The sequence below is a fragment of the Rhipicephalus microplus genome, chromosome 3 (genome assembly GCF_043290135.1).
Source record: "Rhipicephalus microplus isolate Deutch F79 chromosome 3, USDA_Rmic, whole genome shotgun sequence".
In the NCBI taxonomy this organism is placed as follows: Eukaryota; Metazoa; Arthropoda; class Arachnida; order Ixodida; family Ixodidae; genus Rhipicephalus; species Rhipicephalus microplus.
Window position 1 is genome coordinate 137,574,696 of NC_134702.1, and position 20,363 is coordinate 137,595,058.

Here is a 20,363-nt window from a genome sequence, read left to right on the forward strand (position 1 = left end):
CCTTGTTATTTTGAAATTTGACATTTATATATATGCATACCTGCCAAGTCTCCCAGATTTTGAACGTTTCTCCCAGTTGTACGGGTCATAGGAAAATCTCCCAGAAATCCAGTATTGCCCTGCGCATTCAGTGCTTTGTCTGGCCACTTGAGAAAATTTTCTGGCCATTTAGTAGTAAAAAGAATTATTTTTTTTGTTAGCGATAGTAGCAAAGTTCAACTCGGTGCAATGTGCATTTTCAAGAGGCGAAAAGAGCGCCAGAACATGCAGCCTGCCGAGTAGGAGCAGCGAAATCCCGCATGGCTGTGCAGTTCTTGAAGGTCACGCACATTAACTAAATAAAATAAAGAAAACTTCATTGTAGCAGAGGGAGAGCAGTGACCTCGTGGTACAGTTGATGCTTTTGCTGGCTGTTAAATGTGCCAGCATTCCCACACGAGAGAGAAAAAAAAGGAGAGCAAAAAGGGAGTGCTGCCAGACTTGCATGACGTGACTGACGAGCGAGCGCGTTTGCAAATTCTTTGTGGCTGTTCTATTGCAGCCAGCAGCGGGTGCGCTGCTGTTAACCTTTGGGGTTGGGGAGGAGTGCATAGTCAGCCCTTTACATTGACATAATAGGGAGTGGCACAGGGACTCGGGCAGACAAAGAGGGGCAGGGGGGGTGACGCAGGGGGAGGGGGTGACGCTCCGACGAACCTTTACTTTCCCCCTCCTGTACCTGGAAGGCTTATGCCCACACCTCACCACACACTTTCTGTACCTTTCAATTGTGCGACCTCTTTCGCCTCTCCCTCAAGCAGTTAAGCTGCACCCTGCTTCCGCAAGGGTTCCTCAAACTTAATGGTGGGGCTTTTTTAAGCCGCCCGCCACGATTAACCAGATTAACCAGCCGGTTCTGCCCTTCGCATGTCAGAACTTTTTTAAAATTTTCTTTCTCTTTTTATAATTTGACCGTTTTCACTGTTTCTTTTATCCCCAACCCCCTTATTGAGGGCTGCTCTCTCATATCCTTACCTTTTTCCTCCAACATTCCTGTTTTTTTTTTTCTGTTTCTTTTTACTTAACCGAAGGGTCGCCGAAAAGAGTGCCTGACACTGCCTGGTTTCTCGGCGAGCTGGGTAAAGGCGAGTAGTTGGCAGGACTGTACTATGGTTCCTCGCTCGACAAAATAACTCGTAAGCAAGCAACGACAGGCCTCACACATGGAGCGATGTTATCGCGTGTGCCCTTTGCGTGAGGGTGACTGCCGGGTCATTTCATCTCTGCTTCAGCCGCGTTGGTCCCTAGCGCAAGGACGCTTTTACTCGCACGTAAAACAGACGGACGATGCGTAAGTGATGTTATCGGTTTGGACTCTGTACAGTTCAGCGGCGACTGCAAAATTCTGCTGTCAGTGTTCATATGATTGCTATCGCAATACCTCCTCCCCCCCTCTGTGCGCGGTCGACATATTGTATACTCCCCTCCCCCATTGAGTAGATCTCCCGGGTTGCGTTTCTCCAAGCTTTGCAGGTATGTATATTGTAACGAACAAATACAACACCGGAAGTGAAAACAGCTATTTATTTATGGCGAACTTGTGCCGTCAACTAAACACACAAGGGTTGTCCTGAGCTCGCTAGAGAAAGCCTCGTCAACCTCTTCTTTTGCGTCTCCCCACGTGCCGCTCCTTCGAAAACTCCAGCCTTCTTTTTCCAGCGCGTGGTGTGGTGAAACGTGCAGCCAGCGTTGCATGGCGCGTTTATTTGGCTTGTCCGCTGGTGTAGCAGAATTCATAGCAGCAGGAAGCGGCGCAAGATTTCAGTAGGTGCCTAACAACATGCGGCATTAGTCCCCCTCCCGAAACGCATCGTCCCGATGCGTATGCTGACGTCGAACAGTTTTGTACAGCAGTATTGATGTGATGCTTGAGCACATTTATCAGTTGTCTCGTTTAGTGCCTTTCGTAGTACGGTTTCATTCGTACTACATCTACGACTTCTGGGTGATTCCTGCGTCGGGTTGAGTACACTTGATCTTCAGGAATTACTTCGTAGTTTAGCGTGCCTAACCGGCGAAGTACTTTGTAAGGGCCGAAATGGCGCCGCATCAGGTTTTCCGATAGGCCAGGTGCACGTACAGGCGTCCACACCCACACTTTGTCTCCGGGGTTGTACTGTACGTCTCTCCGCTTGAGATTATAGCGACTTGCGTCGGAGCTTTGTTGTAAAATGATACGATGTCTTGCCAATCGCCGTGTCTCTTCTGCCCTTTCTATAAAGTCGCCAATGTGCGGGTCACTCTCATTCGAATCGTTGACAGGTAACATCGCGTCTAAGGTCGTTGTGACCGCCGGACCATAAACAAGTTGAAATGGCGTGAAGTGTGTCGTTTCTTGTAGTGCGGTATTGTACGCAAATGTAGCATAAGGCAAAATACTGTCCCGTGTCTGGTGCTCAACGTCCACATACATCGAGATCATGACGGCGAGAGTTCTGTTGAGTCTTTCGGTTAATCCGTTTGTTTGCGGATGGTATGCTGTAGTCCATCTATGGTTGGTGTGGGTGAGCTTCATAACAGACTGCATCAAACGGGCAGTAAATGCTGTTCCTTTGTCTATAATGACAACCTGCGGTGCGCCATGTCGTAGTATAATCTGAGTGACGAAAAACTGGGCTACTTCATTTGCCGTTCCCTTTGCGAGAGGTGATGTCTCAGCATATCGAGTCATGTAGTCTGTTGCTACGACAATCCAGCGCTTTCCCGATGAAGAGAGAGGAAATGGACCAAGCAAATCCATTCCCACTTGCTGAAATGGCCCTTTTGGTGGCTCTATCGGTTGCAACAGACCCGCTGGTTTCGATGGTGGTATTTTGCGTCTTTGGCAATCTCGGCATGACTTGACATAATGGTGCACCGAATCCCTTAATTTTGGTCAATAATACTTCCGGCGAATTCTGGCCAAAGTGCGACTACTGCCCATATGGCCAGCCGATGGGTCGTCATGACACGCTTCTAAGATTTCTGCTCGCAGTGATGATGGTGCAAGAAACAGAAACGTATCACCGCTGTTTCCGAAGTTGCGCTTGTATAGGACGTCGTTCCAGGGGACATAGGATGTTAATCCACGGACAAAAACTCGTGGTACCTTAATTTGGTGGACCTCCAAGTAGTGGTTGAGCGAGCGTAGTTCCGGGTCCATTCGCTGAAGACGAGCCATCTGCGACACATTCAGAACTCCAAGAAATGGGATGTCTTGTTCTTGGTCAAATGATGGAGACTCAACAGGTGCGCGAGACAGGCAATCCGCGTCATTGTGCTTGAGACCGGACTTGTAGACCACAGTGATGTCATGTTCCTGGAGACACAGGCTCCATCTAGCAAGTCTTCCGGAAGGGTCCTTGATATTTGCCAGCCAACAAATGAATGGTGATCACTGATTGCTCGAAATGGTCTCCCGTAGAGGTATGGGCGAAACTCGCTAATGGCCCATATAACTACGAGACAGTCTCTGTCGCTGAGTAATTGAATTGAACTCAGCATTCGATAGAGTGCGGCTTGCGTAAGCGATGACCTTTTCTTCTCCATTCTACCACTGAACGAGGATGGCACCCAGACCAACGTTACTCGCGTCGCTATGTATGCCTCTATCAGCCTCTTCATAAAAATTGGCAAGTATTGGAGGAGAGTGCAAACGGCGTCGCAACTCTGAGAAAGCTGCTTCTTGTTCTTCCCGCCAAGAGAATGTTACACTTTCTTTCGTTAGTCGTGTCAAAGGCTCAGCGACCTTAGCAAAGTTTTACAAAGTGTCTGTAGTAGGCACATAGTCCCAGGAATCGTCTGACAGCCTTTTTGTCTTGCGGTTTCGGAAAATTTTCGACTGCTGCAATCTTTTCCGGGTCAGGGCGAACGCCTTCCGCAGTAACTATGTGCCCGAGGAACCGAAGAGATTCAGAGATGTTTTCACGAGTGCCCAGCATCAGTTTTGGTTTCGAAGAGCACCGAGCTAGGCTGGAGCAGTTCCAGGGTCGAGGTAAACACAGCTGGCTACGGGACCACGCAAAACAGTGGCATAGGCTCGTGCACGAAAATGTGCGCGAGCAGGTGCTGCACTGACAACCAGTACAGCCAGCACACGTGCAACCCCAAGCATGGAGGAGTAAATTAAACGTAGCGCAAGCGCAAGACGTGTGCAAGCAAAAGCCAACATGAACTCGCGATTTCCCCTCCGTTGATGTCGGCATTGTGAGGGGCTCTGCATCTCGTCCAGTCACGCGGTGTGCACTTTAAAATTGATCCTAAATATGTTCTAGCTTATATTTGTCCTTGATATCTTGTAGATGTGTATGTCTCCACATGAATTTATCTCGCTCATTATCTTGCCTTCCAAATTTTGAGAGTGCTAGTTTAAGGGTCACTAAAGGGAAATATATTGATTTATGCTAGACTGAAAGATTAGGCTCGAGTAACAACCGATTCACCATTCCTGGCAGGAACGGACTGCCTACCTGGATGTGAAAAAATGACCAAATTGAGACATTGGAATGAAGCCTCCGGCTATCCTCTATGGTCCTGATCTTAAGCCGTAGCCATAACCTCTAGTATTTTGATCACTAGATTACTGCTACATGCTACAGCTTCAGATGAAAATTGAATTAAACAAGTTATGGCAATAAATGTTCAAGCAGTAAAGCAGAGTTGTAGCTCATCTTATGGACATGGAACTCTTGGACACCTGCAGATTTGCAGAAATTGGTAGCCAAGATGTCGTGCTGAGTCTTCTGTAAAGTGTGGGCTATTAAAATATGACGCAAAAGAAAAATTTTCTTGTTAGTGTGCACAAAGCGGCACTGGGCTCCAGCACAAGTAGATTGCTGAGTTCAAGTTAATATTTATAATTCATAATTTGACGCTTAATATCTTCCTGTAGTGTTATTTTAAAGAACACACATTATGTTCTGTGACTGTGTCCCTTTTCCGATTCTTTGGGTAGTTCATTGTTACATTTGTACAAGCTGCTTGTTGTCTAATGTAGGGCATTTCGTTGCAGTTGTCCAAGGCATTGGCAGCAGTCTGCAAAGATGTCTGCTCAAACAAGTTTACTCGCTCTGTTGCCCAAGAGCTCTGGGATCTCTGTGAGTGTTCGTAATTACTGTAATTCTATCACCTTCCTTGTTAATTCCTCACACCTTGACAAGCAGCATGAAAAAAAAATGACCCTGTACAGCATAGGTTACAAGGTATAAATATTGCTAAGTGCTTTTGGTTTCAGCTAAACAGCGGAAATAGTACAACAGATGCATTTTCTGAGCTTTAAGCAGAGAAGGTGGTACCTAATTTATTCGCATAATAGGACCACTTTCGTTCCAGAAAATCCGGCGCCAAAGTTTGGGGTGCGCCTGTCACGCGAGCAAAATTTCTGAAAATTTTATTTCTAACTACAGCATAGACAGCTGATAACGTAAGTTGCCGAAGTTGCAATATCCGCACTACAGTCCAAACAACCTTCTTCATTGGCTACACTAGCGCACAAGGTCTTGAGCATGCAGTCTCGTGTGTGTGAGAATTGAGGCATGTGGTACGGTGTGCTTACAAACATTCAAATTTACAAAAATTTAACATTGAGAGACCTGCATTGCCAACGAAATGACCGCTCAAAATAAAATTACGAAAAGAAAGGGCCATCGCGGAAATTTGCCGATTACGTTTCAGGCTACGTAGATTATACGCATTACCATGACCAAAATTTTGTGCACTGAGCGGTAGCGAATGTTCATTTCACGGCTTTGCACCTCATATCCAAAGACATTGCAATCAAATCTTGAACTACCAATCGAATGTTACAAGCGCCACCCATGCCTTCTTTCTTTCAAGTAAAGCCACCACAAAGAGTTATGTTGATTCTGGTACAAAACCGCCGCTTTGATCACCCGTGATCATTACCGAAAAGCAATAAATCCTGATTAGGCTTAGTCTTCGGTTTGGCATGTCACGGGAAGTTTGTGCCAGACACATGAAGATCGAGCATCAAAACGATTGTACTCGAGCACTGATCCAAGAGCAGTGCACGTGATGCATTGTTTAGGTTTCGGGTCCAGGAAATCAACAGGGGCAAAAGTTTGCCAAGCTTGTGCAAGTCCACCTAGTGGCAGCAAAGGCGAAAGATCGCAACAGAAAGCCGAGAAGTTTTTAAACTTGCGGACGAGGTGGCAAATGTGATAACACTGACGCTATTCCTGACAGGAAGCTCAAAATGGACTCGATCAGAACGTGATTGCACAATCCAAGTGGAGCGTGCATGGCCAGAGCCACACCGGCCCCGGTGCATAGGTTACACCGATGTCAAGGCAACCGCCCTCCTTCCTTATTCGTCAAGCCTGTGCAGCGTAGCTTCGCTCCTTTTTTTTTTACCTCACTCCAGATAAGTAAGTGGGCGTCGAATTGCAACAGTGCCAATACGGTATAGGGGCGCTATTATGCAGGATCGGCTGAGTTTCGCCTGAGTTCGTGAATTTCAGGATCTTCCTAAGCTTTGGCGACACCCTTTTATGAACCAGCCAACAGTGCGAAAAAGTCAAATCCACCCCACAGCGTGGTGCATTTCATTGGTTACGATGGAACTTTGTTACGATGGAACCAGTCATCGTGTCAAGGACGATCGGTTAAATTGGGCTGTGTTTTCCAACCAGAGGCATCTTCTTTCATTTGTTTGTCGTTCCACTGAGTGCAGAAGTGCACCCTGTCATGACTAGGGACTGGCATTGCAAGAGATGCCCATCAGCTGAGCTCTCTGAAGTGGTGCTCGTCGATGAGAATGCTGTCTATGTCTCACAAGAGCGCAGGAACATTCTCAAGTGCACTGCAAGGAATGCGCACTGGCGAGCCAGTGACACGCAGTCGGTGTTTCAGGAGAAGTGTGGGCCCGGACAGAGGGGAATAAAAAGCACGTTGCATGTGCACAGGGGTGCTCTCTCTATTGCCGCGTAGCGTTCACCGCATCAAACGCTTGACAGTCACCATTACAGTTATGAGTTGAACTCGGGCCTTCTCCGAATCAACGAGTTTGTATCTGAGTTCATGCGTCCATAAGTTTCATTGACAGATGCCCGCAGCGAATATAAAGTCTGCCCGCCACTTTTGCTCTCGCAGAGGAGCAGTGCTCACGCCACAATTCTAGCGAGCGTACTCTTCATCTGCCAACTTTATCGCGCTGAGTATGCACACATGCACGCAGATTGTTATGTAACCATGTGGCTACTATAAGGAAGGTATAGAATCATGCGCCGCGAGCCCTTGCGGTGAGGTCCTTGCCACTGTGCATGCGCAGTAACGCGAGCCGCTGTTCACGTTCGCGGCCTGCCGGCCCAAAATACGAAATAGCGTGCGGCGATCGCGACCCGCAAGGCCCGCGAAGTGCTGTGTGTAGCTTCGTGCACTTGGGTTTGCGGTCAAGGCGAAAGTCCTAGACCTTTCCTTCGGGGGAGCAAACGCTATTCTAAAGCTCATATGGCGCCTGCAACTAAAGCAACGCCCGCAACACCTGCGAACGTTATTCTAAACCTCCCTATGTCTCGTATTCAATTTCGCCGCACTCACGACATGTACAATCGCAGCCTCGTTGCTGACAAGATGCGAGCGCCCGTGGTGACCACCTGTCCTTACATTTATCCGCAGTACTTGATAGAAGCGAAACGAGCAGCACGAGAGTGCTGCATGTGCAGCCTTGTTGCCTTCGAAAGTGGAATATTTCATGCTGCAGGTGGAACGAAAGAACCAGTGCATAAGAAGACATACGCTCACTAACACATCTGTGGGAGTCGCATGTTGAGTTGGCCAAAATACAGCACGACAATCGCGCTGACGCACTCGCATGCAGTGTTTCTTTGATAACCACTGCAAATGCCCCACAAGCGTTTCCTCCGCCACGCGTGTTCATGTAGCTGTTTTTATCAATGCTGCTATGTAGAGCTCCGCACTGTCTTCATGCCATGGCCACCACAAGCGATCTCGGAGCAAACTCGGCTGCCCGAGAAGCTCGGGCCATGCTGCATTGCACCCCAAAACTACTGATCATGGCTAAGTTCAGGGTGTACCTAGTATGTGTCGAGATAAAAAAATAAAACATAATTTCTCGCAACCAAACTTCGAATGCACCTATTGTGCGAATAAATATGGTAATACCTGGTAATATATGGCATGTGGAAGAAACACATGTGCAGGCTCTTGTGCCAACGAATGAAGCCCAACTTCAAGTTTTGTCATGTAGAAGCTGTGTAGATTTTCATTCTCCTTCCGTCCAGTAAGCTTTTGCTTATTTCATTAATTTCATTGTGTTTTTGTTCAAGGGTGAGTATATTACCCTGCATTCTAAAATATTCTATGAAGCACCTAGTGCTAAATTGTACTACTAGCATCTTACAAGTGTGCAGTCTCATTGCACAGATACGTTGCACTTGTACTATGCGGATATCGTAAAATTCTTGCTTCCTCAAGAATTTTAGGAGTGAGCACTGTTATATTTAAGCTACAACATGTCAAACTACTTGCTTTAGTTGGTTCTGGCTTCTCATTTGGCCGTACAAACCTTCGTGGCACTGAGAGAGGTAGGCATAGCCATTCAGCTTGACTGCTTTACCATGTCGCTGATCATGTCATCAATACACAGCCAATCACACTGCAAGGCTTCATTCACGTGTCGCTTGTGTGAGAGCAGCACTAAGGTCCCCCTTGTGAAGTGGTGAAAAAGCATGATGAATGCACTGCCAAAATCACCACATCACCGCAGGGCCAAGGTGCCGTGTTGCAGTGCTGAGATTTTATAGACAAAGTTGGTGCTATTTAATGTTGCCGATGCAAGATTACATGACTTCACATACAAGGAGGATTGGACAAATGCTGGAAAAGGTTGCGGAGATTGTTCATTCAAATGTAGCAACTGTGCAGCACGTAGCGCTGCGATAGTCATAAAATTTGGTCTCTCCGGCAGTCTGCACTCATTGGCAAGCTTGTTTGGGAGAAGCATAAAAAAAGTGGAGCCTGTTTGCTAGCCCTTTAATAAAGTTATATGGGGAGGCATAGTATCACACTCAGCTGGTAAATAAACACATATAAAAAACAAATATAAAGGGATTTCAATTTTTCACTGACCTTCATACTTCTTGGATAGTGAGAAATGGATTTTTCGCATTTGATTTGCCAAGGCTACATGAAATGCATAAACAATTACTTACTTGATATATTTCATGTTCAACTTTTTTTTTTCTTTTTGAAAAGCATGCATCAAGCCAGGAGCCTTTTTATATTCTTTAATCAGGACAGTGGATCCCAGATAACTAGTAGTATGTTCCACTGCAGTACAAGACTGTGTTGTGGTGAAGTCTATTTAATCAATTTCGTCATTAGGGGGTGTGAATGAATCCTTCAGGGCAAGCAATTCATATGTCAAAACGCAAAGATTGCATTTTTTTTTCTATGTCATGCAGTGCACTTGAGATACAATGCCCTATTTGACAGCATATGCCAAAACAGTGCCTCTTCGTTGACCTGAATATTTTCAATGAAACGAGTAGTGATTACAGGCTGCTTGACGCACATTCGTTGAAGTGCAGTGGTGTGATGTTTTACATATAAAATATGGAGGTGAACAAGAGTTTCATGTATGCACAATACAGTGTTCAATTTTTTTCGTGGAACCTCCAAGGAGTTTTCAAAGTTATTTGATGTGCAGATTAGCTGAATACATCAGGATTTGATTATACTAAGTATATAATAGATCGAGCTCTCAGTATGGGCCTTGCAGTACAGTTATTTTATTCAGTTATAGTAGTTATTTTAGGTTATCTGTTAGACTATGCTTGCAGCTGTGAAAAAATATTGCGTGTATTCATAGACATTAATATGAACAGTTTACTATCTAGCCTTCGTTTGGCTTTTGATATACTTGAAGAGAAAAAATACTTGTTTTACTATTTAGTACTTTGAAGCCAGTGTTTTTGTAAATTTTTTATATCTGTTTCTGTGTACGAGTTTTTTTTTCACCAGTTACTTTAGTGTCAACATTGCTTGCCATGTTTATTATTCAGTACTGTCGATGCTCCTAACATCAGAAAGCCAGCAGCAGAAAAGGTCTGTTATAGGAGCTGTCAAGGATGGTGGCCAGCGGGACACTGTCGCACCCACTTTAAGCAGGTGAGATTTTATCCTTCTGCAGAAAAGAAATTTGAGAACACCAAATCACATATTTATTGGGGAGGGTGGGTATCTTATGTGTTGTAACTTCATGTTGGAATTACAGGCATGTTTGTCAGGCATTGCTGCTTATAGTGCACAAATGGTTTAAAATTAACTGTGGTATCATATTTTTCTAGTGTTAAATTATAAAATGCTTAATAAATAATTAAGTGCAATAGAAGCTGTTTCTAGTATTTGGTCGAGCCCGCTTATAATGAACCTCAGCATGATGTGGCATCTGTTCACTGTATATCAAAGTTTGTCGTAAATAAAACACAGCTTTCAGAAAAGTTGCGAGTGAAATCACAAATTTTTTTTTCTTAAAAAAAAAAGTCTTTGACACAAGCAATTAGTATAGCAGAAGTGATAACGATGGTCCCGAGTGGCAGTGTGCTCTTTGCCGCGACTCGTGGCATATACACTCAAACCTCGTTATAATGTAACGGGATATAATGCAATAATGGATATAGCAAAGTAAATGAAATTCCACTTGAAAGCTTCATTGAGAACCATGCATATGAAACCTCGTTTTAACGAAGTGAAATTGACCTGTAAGTGGATGTAACGAACGAAATTGGTCTATCAAATAGTCTATAAAAAAACAGACTGTAGTGTGTTAAGTATATCATTTTCTGCGGAGTTGGACGCTAGTTCGGTGCGGCTCTTTCAAAACTCCCGCGCTGACCTTACAGCCACGCCCCGCACTGCCAAGAGAGCCGTCCTCTTCACACAGCCAGCAGAGAGGATTGAGGAAGCGCTCAGCGGGTCACATGACCGAGAAGTGGTACCGTGGTGCGAAGCGATTTCCTTCTCACGACAGCAGCGATACAGGGCCTAGAATATACTTACTAATGTGCCGACTGCGGCCGTCACGGTGGCACGGAGAATGATGCCTTCCACCAGCAGCCACGAGACGGCGATAGCTGCAGGGGTTGTGCTAGGCTGAGACAATGGCCGAGCGGCTCGAGCCAGAGCCCGAGCAGAGTGGTGTGTCGGTGGCGTCTCTACCACGGCCGCAACAGTCTCTCTGCCAACGCGCGCATGTAACAGGCGCCGATGGGCTCTCCCAGCCCACTTAGAACTGTAGTACGCTAGTTGGGAGGCGATGCGTAATGAAAGCAATATTTTTTCGTTGTACTTTTACAAACGCACGTACACCCCATTATCATTAATACGGTACACGGTATCGAGTGTCTGAACGAAAAATTGCCAATAAATAAATGAATACGCGGGATTTCCTAGTGAGGAAGTCAACTTTTATGAAGTTCAACAAAATTCAATAGTGAAACTTATGGCATTTGATTCAGTTAATTATGTTACAACATTCGCTATAAGCAAATTTTTCTATTGCTCAAAGGTAGGATGAGGTCTTCGCATGAACTTCAATTCTCCGATGAAGTTGATGCTAGCTGAACTCATTAAACATAAATAGCTTAATTTCTTAATTAATGAACTTCAAGCGCTACAGCACATATTGTTTTTTTTTTTTTCGTTTTTGAGGATTTTGGACACATTCATTGACATACCCAGTACCGATGCGGACTTTGTCGAGTAGTGCAAGAAAAATAATTAATAGTAACGCAACAGCATTATGGATAGATGCTACTCGAAGACACTTTTTTTTAATATTCACCCTAGAGCAATAAAACTTGAGCTGTTTATGAAAGTTTTTATGCTGATTTCAAAGATATAATTAGTTTTCTTGCAAGTTCTTTACTTTTAGCTGTGCGAAATGACAAAGTTAAAACCTTAGCACTTTTGCCCCCCCCCCCCCCCCTCTTTTCATTTCTGAACTTCCGTAATTTTTTACCATTCAAAGTTCATAATCTTTGAAATAAAGTGTATAATGCAAATAACTAATTAGGAAGCACAAACAAAATATGTAATAGGCATGAAAAATAATAGACGTAAAAAGTCCATATTTCACCTACCCTAGTAAAGGTTTACATAGAATTTTTTTTATTATACAATAAAATATTGAAATTTAAAGGAGATAATTGCATTTGCCATACTTTGGAAAAAATTTGGGCAAAATTTCGTGCAGATCTGAGCACAAGAAGTGCTCAAAAAAAGAGGAGCTCATTGAAAGAAATGGCAAAATTTGTGTTTTGAGAAAAACGAGTTTTAAAGTTAAAATTGAGTTTTTATTTATCAAAGCTATCAATAAATCTGATGAAATTTGCACACCAAAAAGAACAATCCTTCTTGTAGTGGCCACTGCGACTAAAATACGCCAGCCTCATGAGTTTGTCCCTCTCGGCTTTTTCGAGCCGACTACTCACAGACATTTCGCTCACAGACAGGGCCATGAAACACTTGCCAAACTTCCTCTCCATCTGGCAGAGCCTTGTGCCAACTGCAAGCTAGGAAGAAGTTTGACAGGACTGCGAAATCCAAACTAAGTCCAGTGTCATGCCATTTTGCGGCCATGTTTGTGTCGCATACCGTCATACATAATGGCAATGTCGTCCCTGCTAAGTTCTGTCACTGCGAGCTCTTTCAACCTCGCAAGATCGGTGCTGACGTGATTCATTGCCGCATCACGAACTTTCCGGCTGACGGGTGTGAATGACTTCTGATGCATTGGTTTTGATTTTGATGCATTGATCGCAAGTTTGGCATTGATCGCAAGATGGTTTGGTTTTGATGCATTGGTCGCAAATGAAAGCCGCTCAACGGCTTTCACTTGTGAGCAATGCTTTTTCCCTTCATAACGGAGATAATTACATGAGAAAAGCAATGTTCAGCTGTGCTGCTCGACAAGACATGGACCCCGCAAATAGGTTTCACAGCACATACAGGCGTGCAGCGGCCAATGGCGGTGCCCGATCCTTACCACGTGATAAGTCTGTCGCAACGCTCGAAAAATGCGCCGTGCTTTTTTTTATTATTTCTTGCGCCGCATCAGCAAGGGAAACTGTTGTTGCTTGAAGAGTGAGGCTCGACTCTTCGGCTAATGAGATCAACAATGGCGAGTGGCGGCGCATTATCGGCGGCAAGGTACTCGAAGCCTGCGCACTTTGGACCTTTTAACAGGCACCTTGTGCTCTTTAGATGCAATTTTAAAGCATTTCCAGTTAAGTCTCGACCTGTATTTTTTTTCATAACAGTAGAGGTACTAATCTTATCAAAACAGGCAAAAATTTAAAATTGGTAATTTTGAAAAAAACTCGCGTTTTTCGACCCGCATCTCCCCTTAAAGAGCTCATTTCGTATAAATGCCGTTGTCGGCGACGCCGGTATAGGCGAGAAATCGTCATGGCTATGAAAAGAAATCGACAATTGCAAATAAAATGAAGGATACAGATATTTAGTTTGAGTTCTTCACGGGGAATTTCACTGATCACACCATAGACTGTCATTTTGAAGGAGCGCTAAATGTAGCAATCACTAAAATTTTGAAGGAGGACTCTCTGCAACAGCTTTCTTTTTTTTTCCTCTCTCTACGCACGCGGCCTTGAAAGGACAAGGGTCTCTACGTGCAGAGGCGGAAAAGGGAGAAGCGAGGCACAGGCACGACGCAGATCGGCATTTGAGAAAGAGCAAACAATCTGCCACAGTCTTTTCTTTCCTTTTCTTCTTTTCCTTCTTTGCGCGCAGCGTTGAGCGATGCTGCCGCGGGATTGGGCATGGTGCTGAGAGCATTTTCAAAGCGCGGTATGTTCAAATTAACCATCGCAAGTGCTTACGCGTTCGAATCACAGGGCATTTTCGCTCATTGGAATACACATAGCTTTTACGGGACCTCAGCGTGAGTTAGAATTACCCGAAAGTTTGAATTAATGAGATTCGACTGAGTTTATTTTCTGCGGCACGCGTGGTCGCATCGCGATGCATTGAGCCGCGAGGCGGTATCCTTCTTTGCATGCTTATAGGTGTGCACCCTTCTGAGCATACATTACCACAAACTGTTATAATCGATATAATGAAATAACTGTGGCTCCCCTTCAATTTCATTATAACAAGGTTTGAGTGTACAAGCTGCCTGAGGCTCTTAATGTAGCCATTGCTACAAGTACGCTTGTGGGCACTGGCTCCAAAGTTTCGGCATCCTCGCCATTTGATTCCTCCAAATCGCTCTTGCTGTGCACTTCATTCACAATTCCTTCATCCATGTATGGTTTCGTAGTGTTGGCATCATTATCGGCCGTAATGAGATCATTACAACAGATGTCCCACACGCCCTTCTATGTTGGATTCGACGAAGCGCTGCCACAAATCGCCCGCAGAGTAGTTGTGTTCGGAATCTTCAGGCTCAGAATTGAGTCCGACATCGAAGAAATCGGCCTCGAAAAAACCGTTTGCACACACGTAGCCGTCACCTCCACCCACGAAGCCTTCATCATCTCCACAGCTGAATACAGGGACACACGACGTGGCAAGTTGACTGCCGGGAGATCAACAGATATGAGCAAGCGCTCTACAACGCGGCACCTATAATAAGTTTCTAACGCGCAGATCTCATCCAAGTCAAGCGGTAACACTTTCAACGATTTGTTGAACAGCATAAAAAACCGTGGTACAGCATAAAAAACCGCGGTCTGCCATCCTAACCATGCATGCACACCAACAGCGAGCAAGACGTGCACGTGCGACATAGAAGCTAGCACGCGTGTAACTGCTTTGGGCCCATTTCTAGTCACTTCTGAACGACACTTCTGAATTCGAGCCAGTCACGCGGCTGGTGGCTGTTGTCGTGGAGCGATGGAGACGGGTAGAGTTCCGATAAAGTGAGGAGAGCATACTTGGAAGAGACATTTGAATGAGTAGCGATAGAGTGATGAGAGGGGAGCATACAGCAGGAAGGGTACCTTGAAAACCAAAACATGCAGGAAGAAGGCAGGTCAGGAAGCTTGCTTTCAGGGGCCACGAAACGCACAACTCTTGCGTAGGAACTTGGGAGAGCGATCTCCGTGCGCAGAGGTCAATGAATCGCATTGTGATGCCGGCAGACTTACACGTCTCTGCCGACTTAGATAATTCACGATTCATTTCGTGTAAAAGTCGTTTTTATGCTTTTAAAGGTGTGGGGAGAGCATACTGAGCAGAGTGTGAAGTGAGCAAGAACACAGAGCGAATCGTAAATTTGTCAATGTCAGGGGGTAGTGCAAGCGCATGCACTGGAACGATACGACACTAATGCAGACAAGACACAGAGGCGGACGATCGGGTGCAGATGATGGCCGACGACGTTGGCAAACGGTCTGGTCACTCCAGGCCAGTGACGTTAACGATAGTGTAACAAAACCAGTGATCAAAGACTAGTTGGCTGACCGGTCTTCGAAAAATCGGTGCCAAAGTGAAACCTTGTCTGGTGGTGTAGAGTGCTCAGAGTAGCAAGGGGAACAAAAGACCGAAGGGGTGTGTAACGAAAAAAACGTTCCGTGAGAGCGACAACTAGGGGGCTGCAGAGGCTGGGTCGGTGTTAAACAATAAAAATCTATTGGCACTTCTTCCATAGCTTACTGGTCGTCTAAAGCGGTGTCTCGGGAAGTCGCCGGATTGTTGACTTCATTTGCTGTAACCTATCTGCAACGCTCTGATGCATTCTTTGTAAGTGTAATTTTTTGCCATTCAATAGTGTATATTTCCACAGTCGTGCGGATATCGTTAGTTTTAAGTGATAGTTCATTTTAAGTTGGGCCGTTATATATAGGCTTGACTGTATTTTTTTCATTTATATTTTCATTTATATTCTCATTCATTTATAATCAGCACAGTTTTAATAATGTGGTAACTGCTATTGTGGGAAGATTGCATGGAGCAACTTCAGCACAGCACGTCACATACAGCAGATACATAATGGTACGAATATTACAGGGTCACAAAAAATATTTGTATCATCTAAAATGAGAAAAAAAAAGTTGGCACCTGTTTTCCTTTATGGTTCCTCAGGGCAATAGCAATGTCTTGAACAGCTCTGAATGTCAGTGTTTTTTAATAAAATGGTAAAGTAGTACACCCACTGCACTGTTTCATTGACTTTGGCCTACTGCTGCTGTATGTGAAGCTGTAACCTTTAATTTGTGCTACAGTGGCTATATTTTGTATGGTACTGTGTTGTATGCTAAAAATTCTCAGATAGTTGACTTTAACTAAAGTGTCTCACTACAGCAGCTTTTATAACCTTTAGACAATCATAGATGTTAAAACCCATATTTCTTTTATGACAAGACTAGTTGTATAATACCAACTTTATCAGCTAGTACTGTTCCTTCTTCATTGTGCAATTTATTAGTTTCCTAATTCACTCTAAGACGATTACAAAAGGAAACTAAGAATGAGCAGCAGGATTGTTAGCACATTTCCTTGCAGTCGCAATGTGGGCGATTCCACGAGACATCGAACATGCATGTCCGGTCGATACTTTTGTTTTGTCTGAGTTGTTTATGTGTTGTCTGGGCATCATGAAGTTATAAAGGCAGCATCAAAAAAGTGTAGATGTAGTTCGCAGTATTTCATAATAAAACCAACAGAAAAGATTTTCAACACAATGTTCATAGCTCGCGTTCAATTGGGCCACATAATAAATACATATATACTGCAGTAAGCAGAAACAGGACGCCCGCGTTGCCTTCTTCAAATATTCTTCCTGGCACGCTGGGAACATTTTTCGCAAATACTATTTTGCGTTTCGTGCACTTTGAATGTGCCTACATAGCATGAAAAAATGCAGACAAAACAAAAATATCAATGAGACATGCATGCTCGATCTCTTGTGGAATCACCCTTGTACATGTTACTCAAAATAAAATCTCAATTGTATTTGTGTCTCGGCAGGGAGGCATTAAAGGGTTGCATACTTGATGCTTTCTGCCTTTTTTTCCTAGGCACACATTCCATTCTTTTCTTCAGCAGCTGAAGGTGAGTCGCCTGACCCTCATGTCACAAATCTGTGGTCGAGCTTGGTAAATAAAGAAGGTTGCTGGTTCCAACACAGTGAATAAAATAGCTTTCTTTTTTTTTTTACAGACAAGCATCTTAACACCTATTATTAGCCTGTTGTACCGTAGTGACATGCTGAGGTAATCTCCCTTAGAGAGGCCTGGCTGTGGGATTGCTGGCTCTTGAGCTAGGTCATGTCACTTTGAAATGAAAAATATTCATGAAGTCTGTGGATGGCCTCCCAACTACGATATTGGACATTCTTTCTCTCTCTGTTGGCTGAGCCACTGTTTTACTGGCGTTTCTTTTGGATTCATTCTAATTGAGCAGGCATGGCAAACCAGGTTATTTATGAGTGTAAATGGGTTTTTTGCAGGTTTTGTTGAATAACAAAAGCTTTATATTGAGAAAAAGCTTAGTGGCCCTGCAACACTTTTTCAAGCAGCCGTGAACTTGCCTCACGAATTCACTGCCACAAAATTTTCACAATTTGTCTTGTACGAGCGGACTTGCAAAGATTTGTCGCACGTTGCACTTGCATTCTCTCTTCTCTCGTCCCTATGTTAGCGCTGGAAGCTAAGCAGGAAGAGATGGCATGGGGAAAGAAAGTACGACACGCGCGACTCATGACCTTGAGCACTTTTTAAGCTAGTACGACACGCACGACTCATGACCTTGAGCACTTTTGTTTTTATCTTTGAATACGCAGCTTTCAGTGTGATTGCACACGCACATGTGGACAATTCGCGACACCAATAATGACTGAGCACGCCATGCTCAAATCAGCCAAAGGCTGATACAGTGGCTGTAACCAGTGATTTTTAGCTTGTAGTGTCACTTGTTGAGAGAAGAGAAAGCAGTTTTTAGCTGAGTTTGAAATTTATTGTGAATTCCAGGTTGCGTACTGCGCTGTAATATTTGTCTCACATGTTTTCGGGAACCTCGACTTCTGATCGGCAGCGTTTCCTGACCATGCTCAAAAAGTGTTGCAGTGCCCCTTTAAAAGTGACCATCACAAGTAGGTCTAATTACAGCATGCATGCATATGGCTGTGCAAGCTAAAGTACTATTAGTTCATGATGTGGGATGCATTGTGTCTATTGACATGATTGGTTATTTGCTCTTTTCAATCTTTGCTTGTTTCTATACAAGGACAACTTGGCTTTGACGCTACTGCTGTCGTGCCTTGCCAGGATATACAATATTTTAAGGGTGAGTATGCTTTCTCTGGCGTGCTTTATTACCACCAAGGGTTTCAAGAAAATAGGAACTAAACAGAGTATTTCTTAGTTTACACATTTGTTGCATAGAACACCGACTCTGTTAACTTACCTCGACTTGAAAGTTCACCCTGATAAGCTAGCAGCAGCACCACTTGAAGTGCCACTTCTTCTTTATACTTGAACGATGTTGCCGTTCCTAGGAATGTATTAAAGAGGCCCTGCAATGTTTTTTTCTAAGTACAAACAATTGAATGGTTTCATTAAAGGACTTAATTGCACATCATGAGTCAACTACTGCTAAAATTTTTAGAATCTGTCAAGTATGAGGGTAGTTACAGAGATTTGTCACATGCTGTAATCTTTTTCTCATCTTTCATCCTGACGAGTGCGCTCAAATTTGAGCATAGACAGATGGCACAGGTGAAAGAAGTTATATGAAGCGCACGTCATGACTTTGAGCACTTTTTTTTCTTGCAATAGCCCCTTGAGATGCTACTCAAGGACACTTTTTTTTTAATAGTATTCACTTTAAAGCAATGAAACTTGAGCTGTTTATAGAGCTCAAGCTATTTATGCTGAATTCAAATATATATAATTAGTTTCCTTGCAAGTTGCATACTTTTAGTTGTGCAATTCAACAAAGGGAGAACCTTAATTAAGCCTTTTGCTCTCCCTCTTTCTATCACTCAACTCATAATTTTTCACCATTGATATCTCCTAATGTATCAAATAAAGTGTGGAATGTAGAATGATGAAAACTACCAAAAAGTGCTGTGTACTGTCAGCCTCACCGGAAGACTACGCCGCAATGCTGTGCCAGAAAAACCTCGAGCAGTATAAAGACGAGACGAGAATTTGCTCGGAGTGTACCAATTCATGCTTCGTGCAGGCGATAATTAGAAAGTGCATGCAAAATGTGCATAAGACGTGAAAAAGTTCACATTTCTCCTTTTCTAGTAAAGTTTTACATTTAATTTTTCTTATATAATAAGTACATTTAGATTTAAACAAGGTAATTGCATTTCTAATACTTTGAAAAAAAAAAAAAATTCGGCAATATTACATGCAGATCCGAGCACCATAAGTACCCGTAAAAGGAGGGGCACAATGAAAAAATGGCAAAATTTTTGTTTTGGAGAAAACGAGTTTCGAAGTTATAATTGAATGTTTATTTATGACATATGTCAATAAACGCAAAGAAATGTGCACTCAAAAAAGAACAATTCTTCTTGGAAGTGGCCACTGCCACTAAAATGTGCCAGCATCATAAGTTTGTCACTCAGATCTCTTTCAAACTGACTCCTCATAGACATTTCGCTCACAGACAGGGCCATGAAACGCCAAACTTCTTCCGCTACCTCTGGCTGAGCCTTGTGGCGACTGCAAGCTAGGGAGAAGTTCGACATGACTTCGAAATCTAAACAAAGTTCAGTGTCGAGAGACACTACAGTGCCGATGCCTTTGTAACTCTTGTGGCCACGTTTGTGCCACGTACCATTGTACATAACGACGATGTCATCCCCGCTAACTTCCCTCAGTGTGAGCTCCTTCGTCCTCGCAAGATTGCTGATGAAGATGGCATCCATTTCCTCATCACGGACTTTCTGGCTTATGGCCTTGAATGTCTTTTATGATGCAATGGCTTTTGCAAGCCAAGAATTGTCTCAAATTGGATGATCAACTACTCATAGCCCATTCCTACAGAGCGCTCCGCCACATCAGCTTTGACGTTTACAGCGTAGCTATCGCGTGAGCAACCGCTTTCTTCATCCATAATGGAGATGAACACACGAGAAAAGCATTGCTGAGCTGCGCTGCTCGATGAGACACAAACCCTTTGAGTAGGCTTCACAGCCAATACAGGCACTTAGAGGCCAATGGTGGTCCTTGTTCTATACCACGTAATTTAAAAGCCAGTCATGGAGCTAGAAAAATGTAGAAAAAGCGTACTTCTTGTCATTACGGCTTGCGCTGCAGCAGGGTGGGAAACCATCGTTATTTGAAGAGTGAGGAATTTCAAGATCAGAACTGAAGCCTACTGCACCT

At 43.9% G+C, this 20,363-nt stretch overlaps 1 protein-coding gene across 1 annotated transcript in view; it reads left to right on the forward strand.

Moving 5' to 3' along the window:
* The window catches only part of IntS8 (integrator complex subunit 8), a 132,748-nt gene that overhangs the window by 93,445 nt on the left and 18,940 nt on the right, over positions 1-20,363 (forward strand). Inside the window, exons 17-20 of the mRNA XM_037422182.2 lie at positions 5,030-5,114; positions 10,062-10,167; positions 17,040-17,073; positions 18,247-18,306. Of these exons, the coding sequence (XP_037278079.2) occupies positions 5,030-5,114; positions 10,062-10,167; positions 17,040-17,073; positions 18,247-18,306 (285 nt within the window). The remainder of the gene's footprint in view (positions 1-5,029; positions 5,115-10,061; positions 10,168-17,039; positions 17,074-18,246; positions 18,307-20,363) is intronic.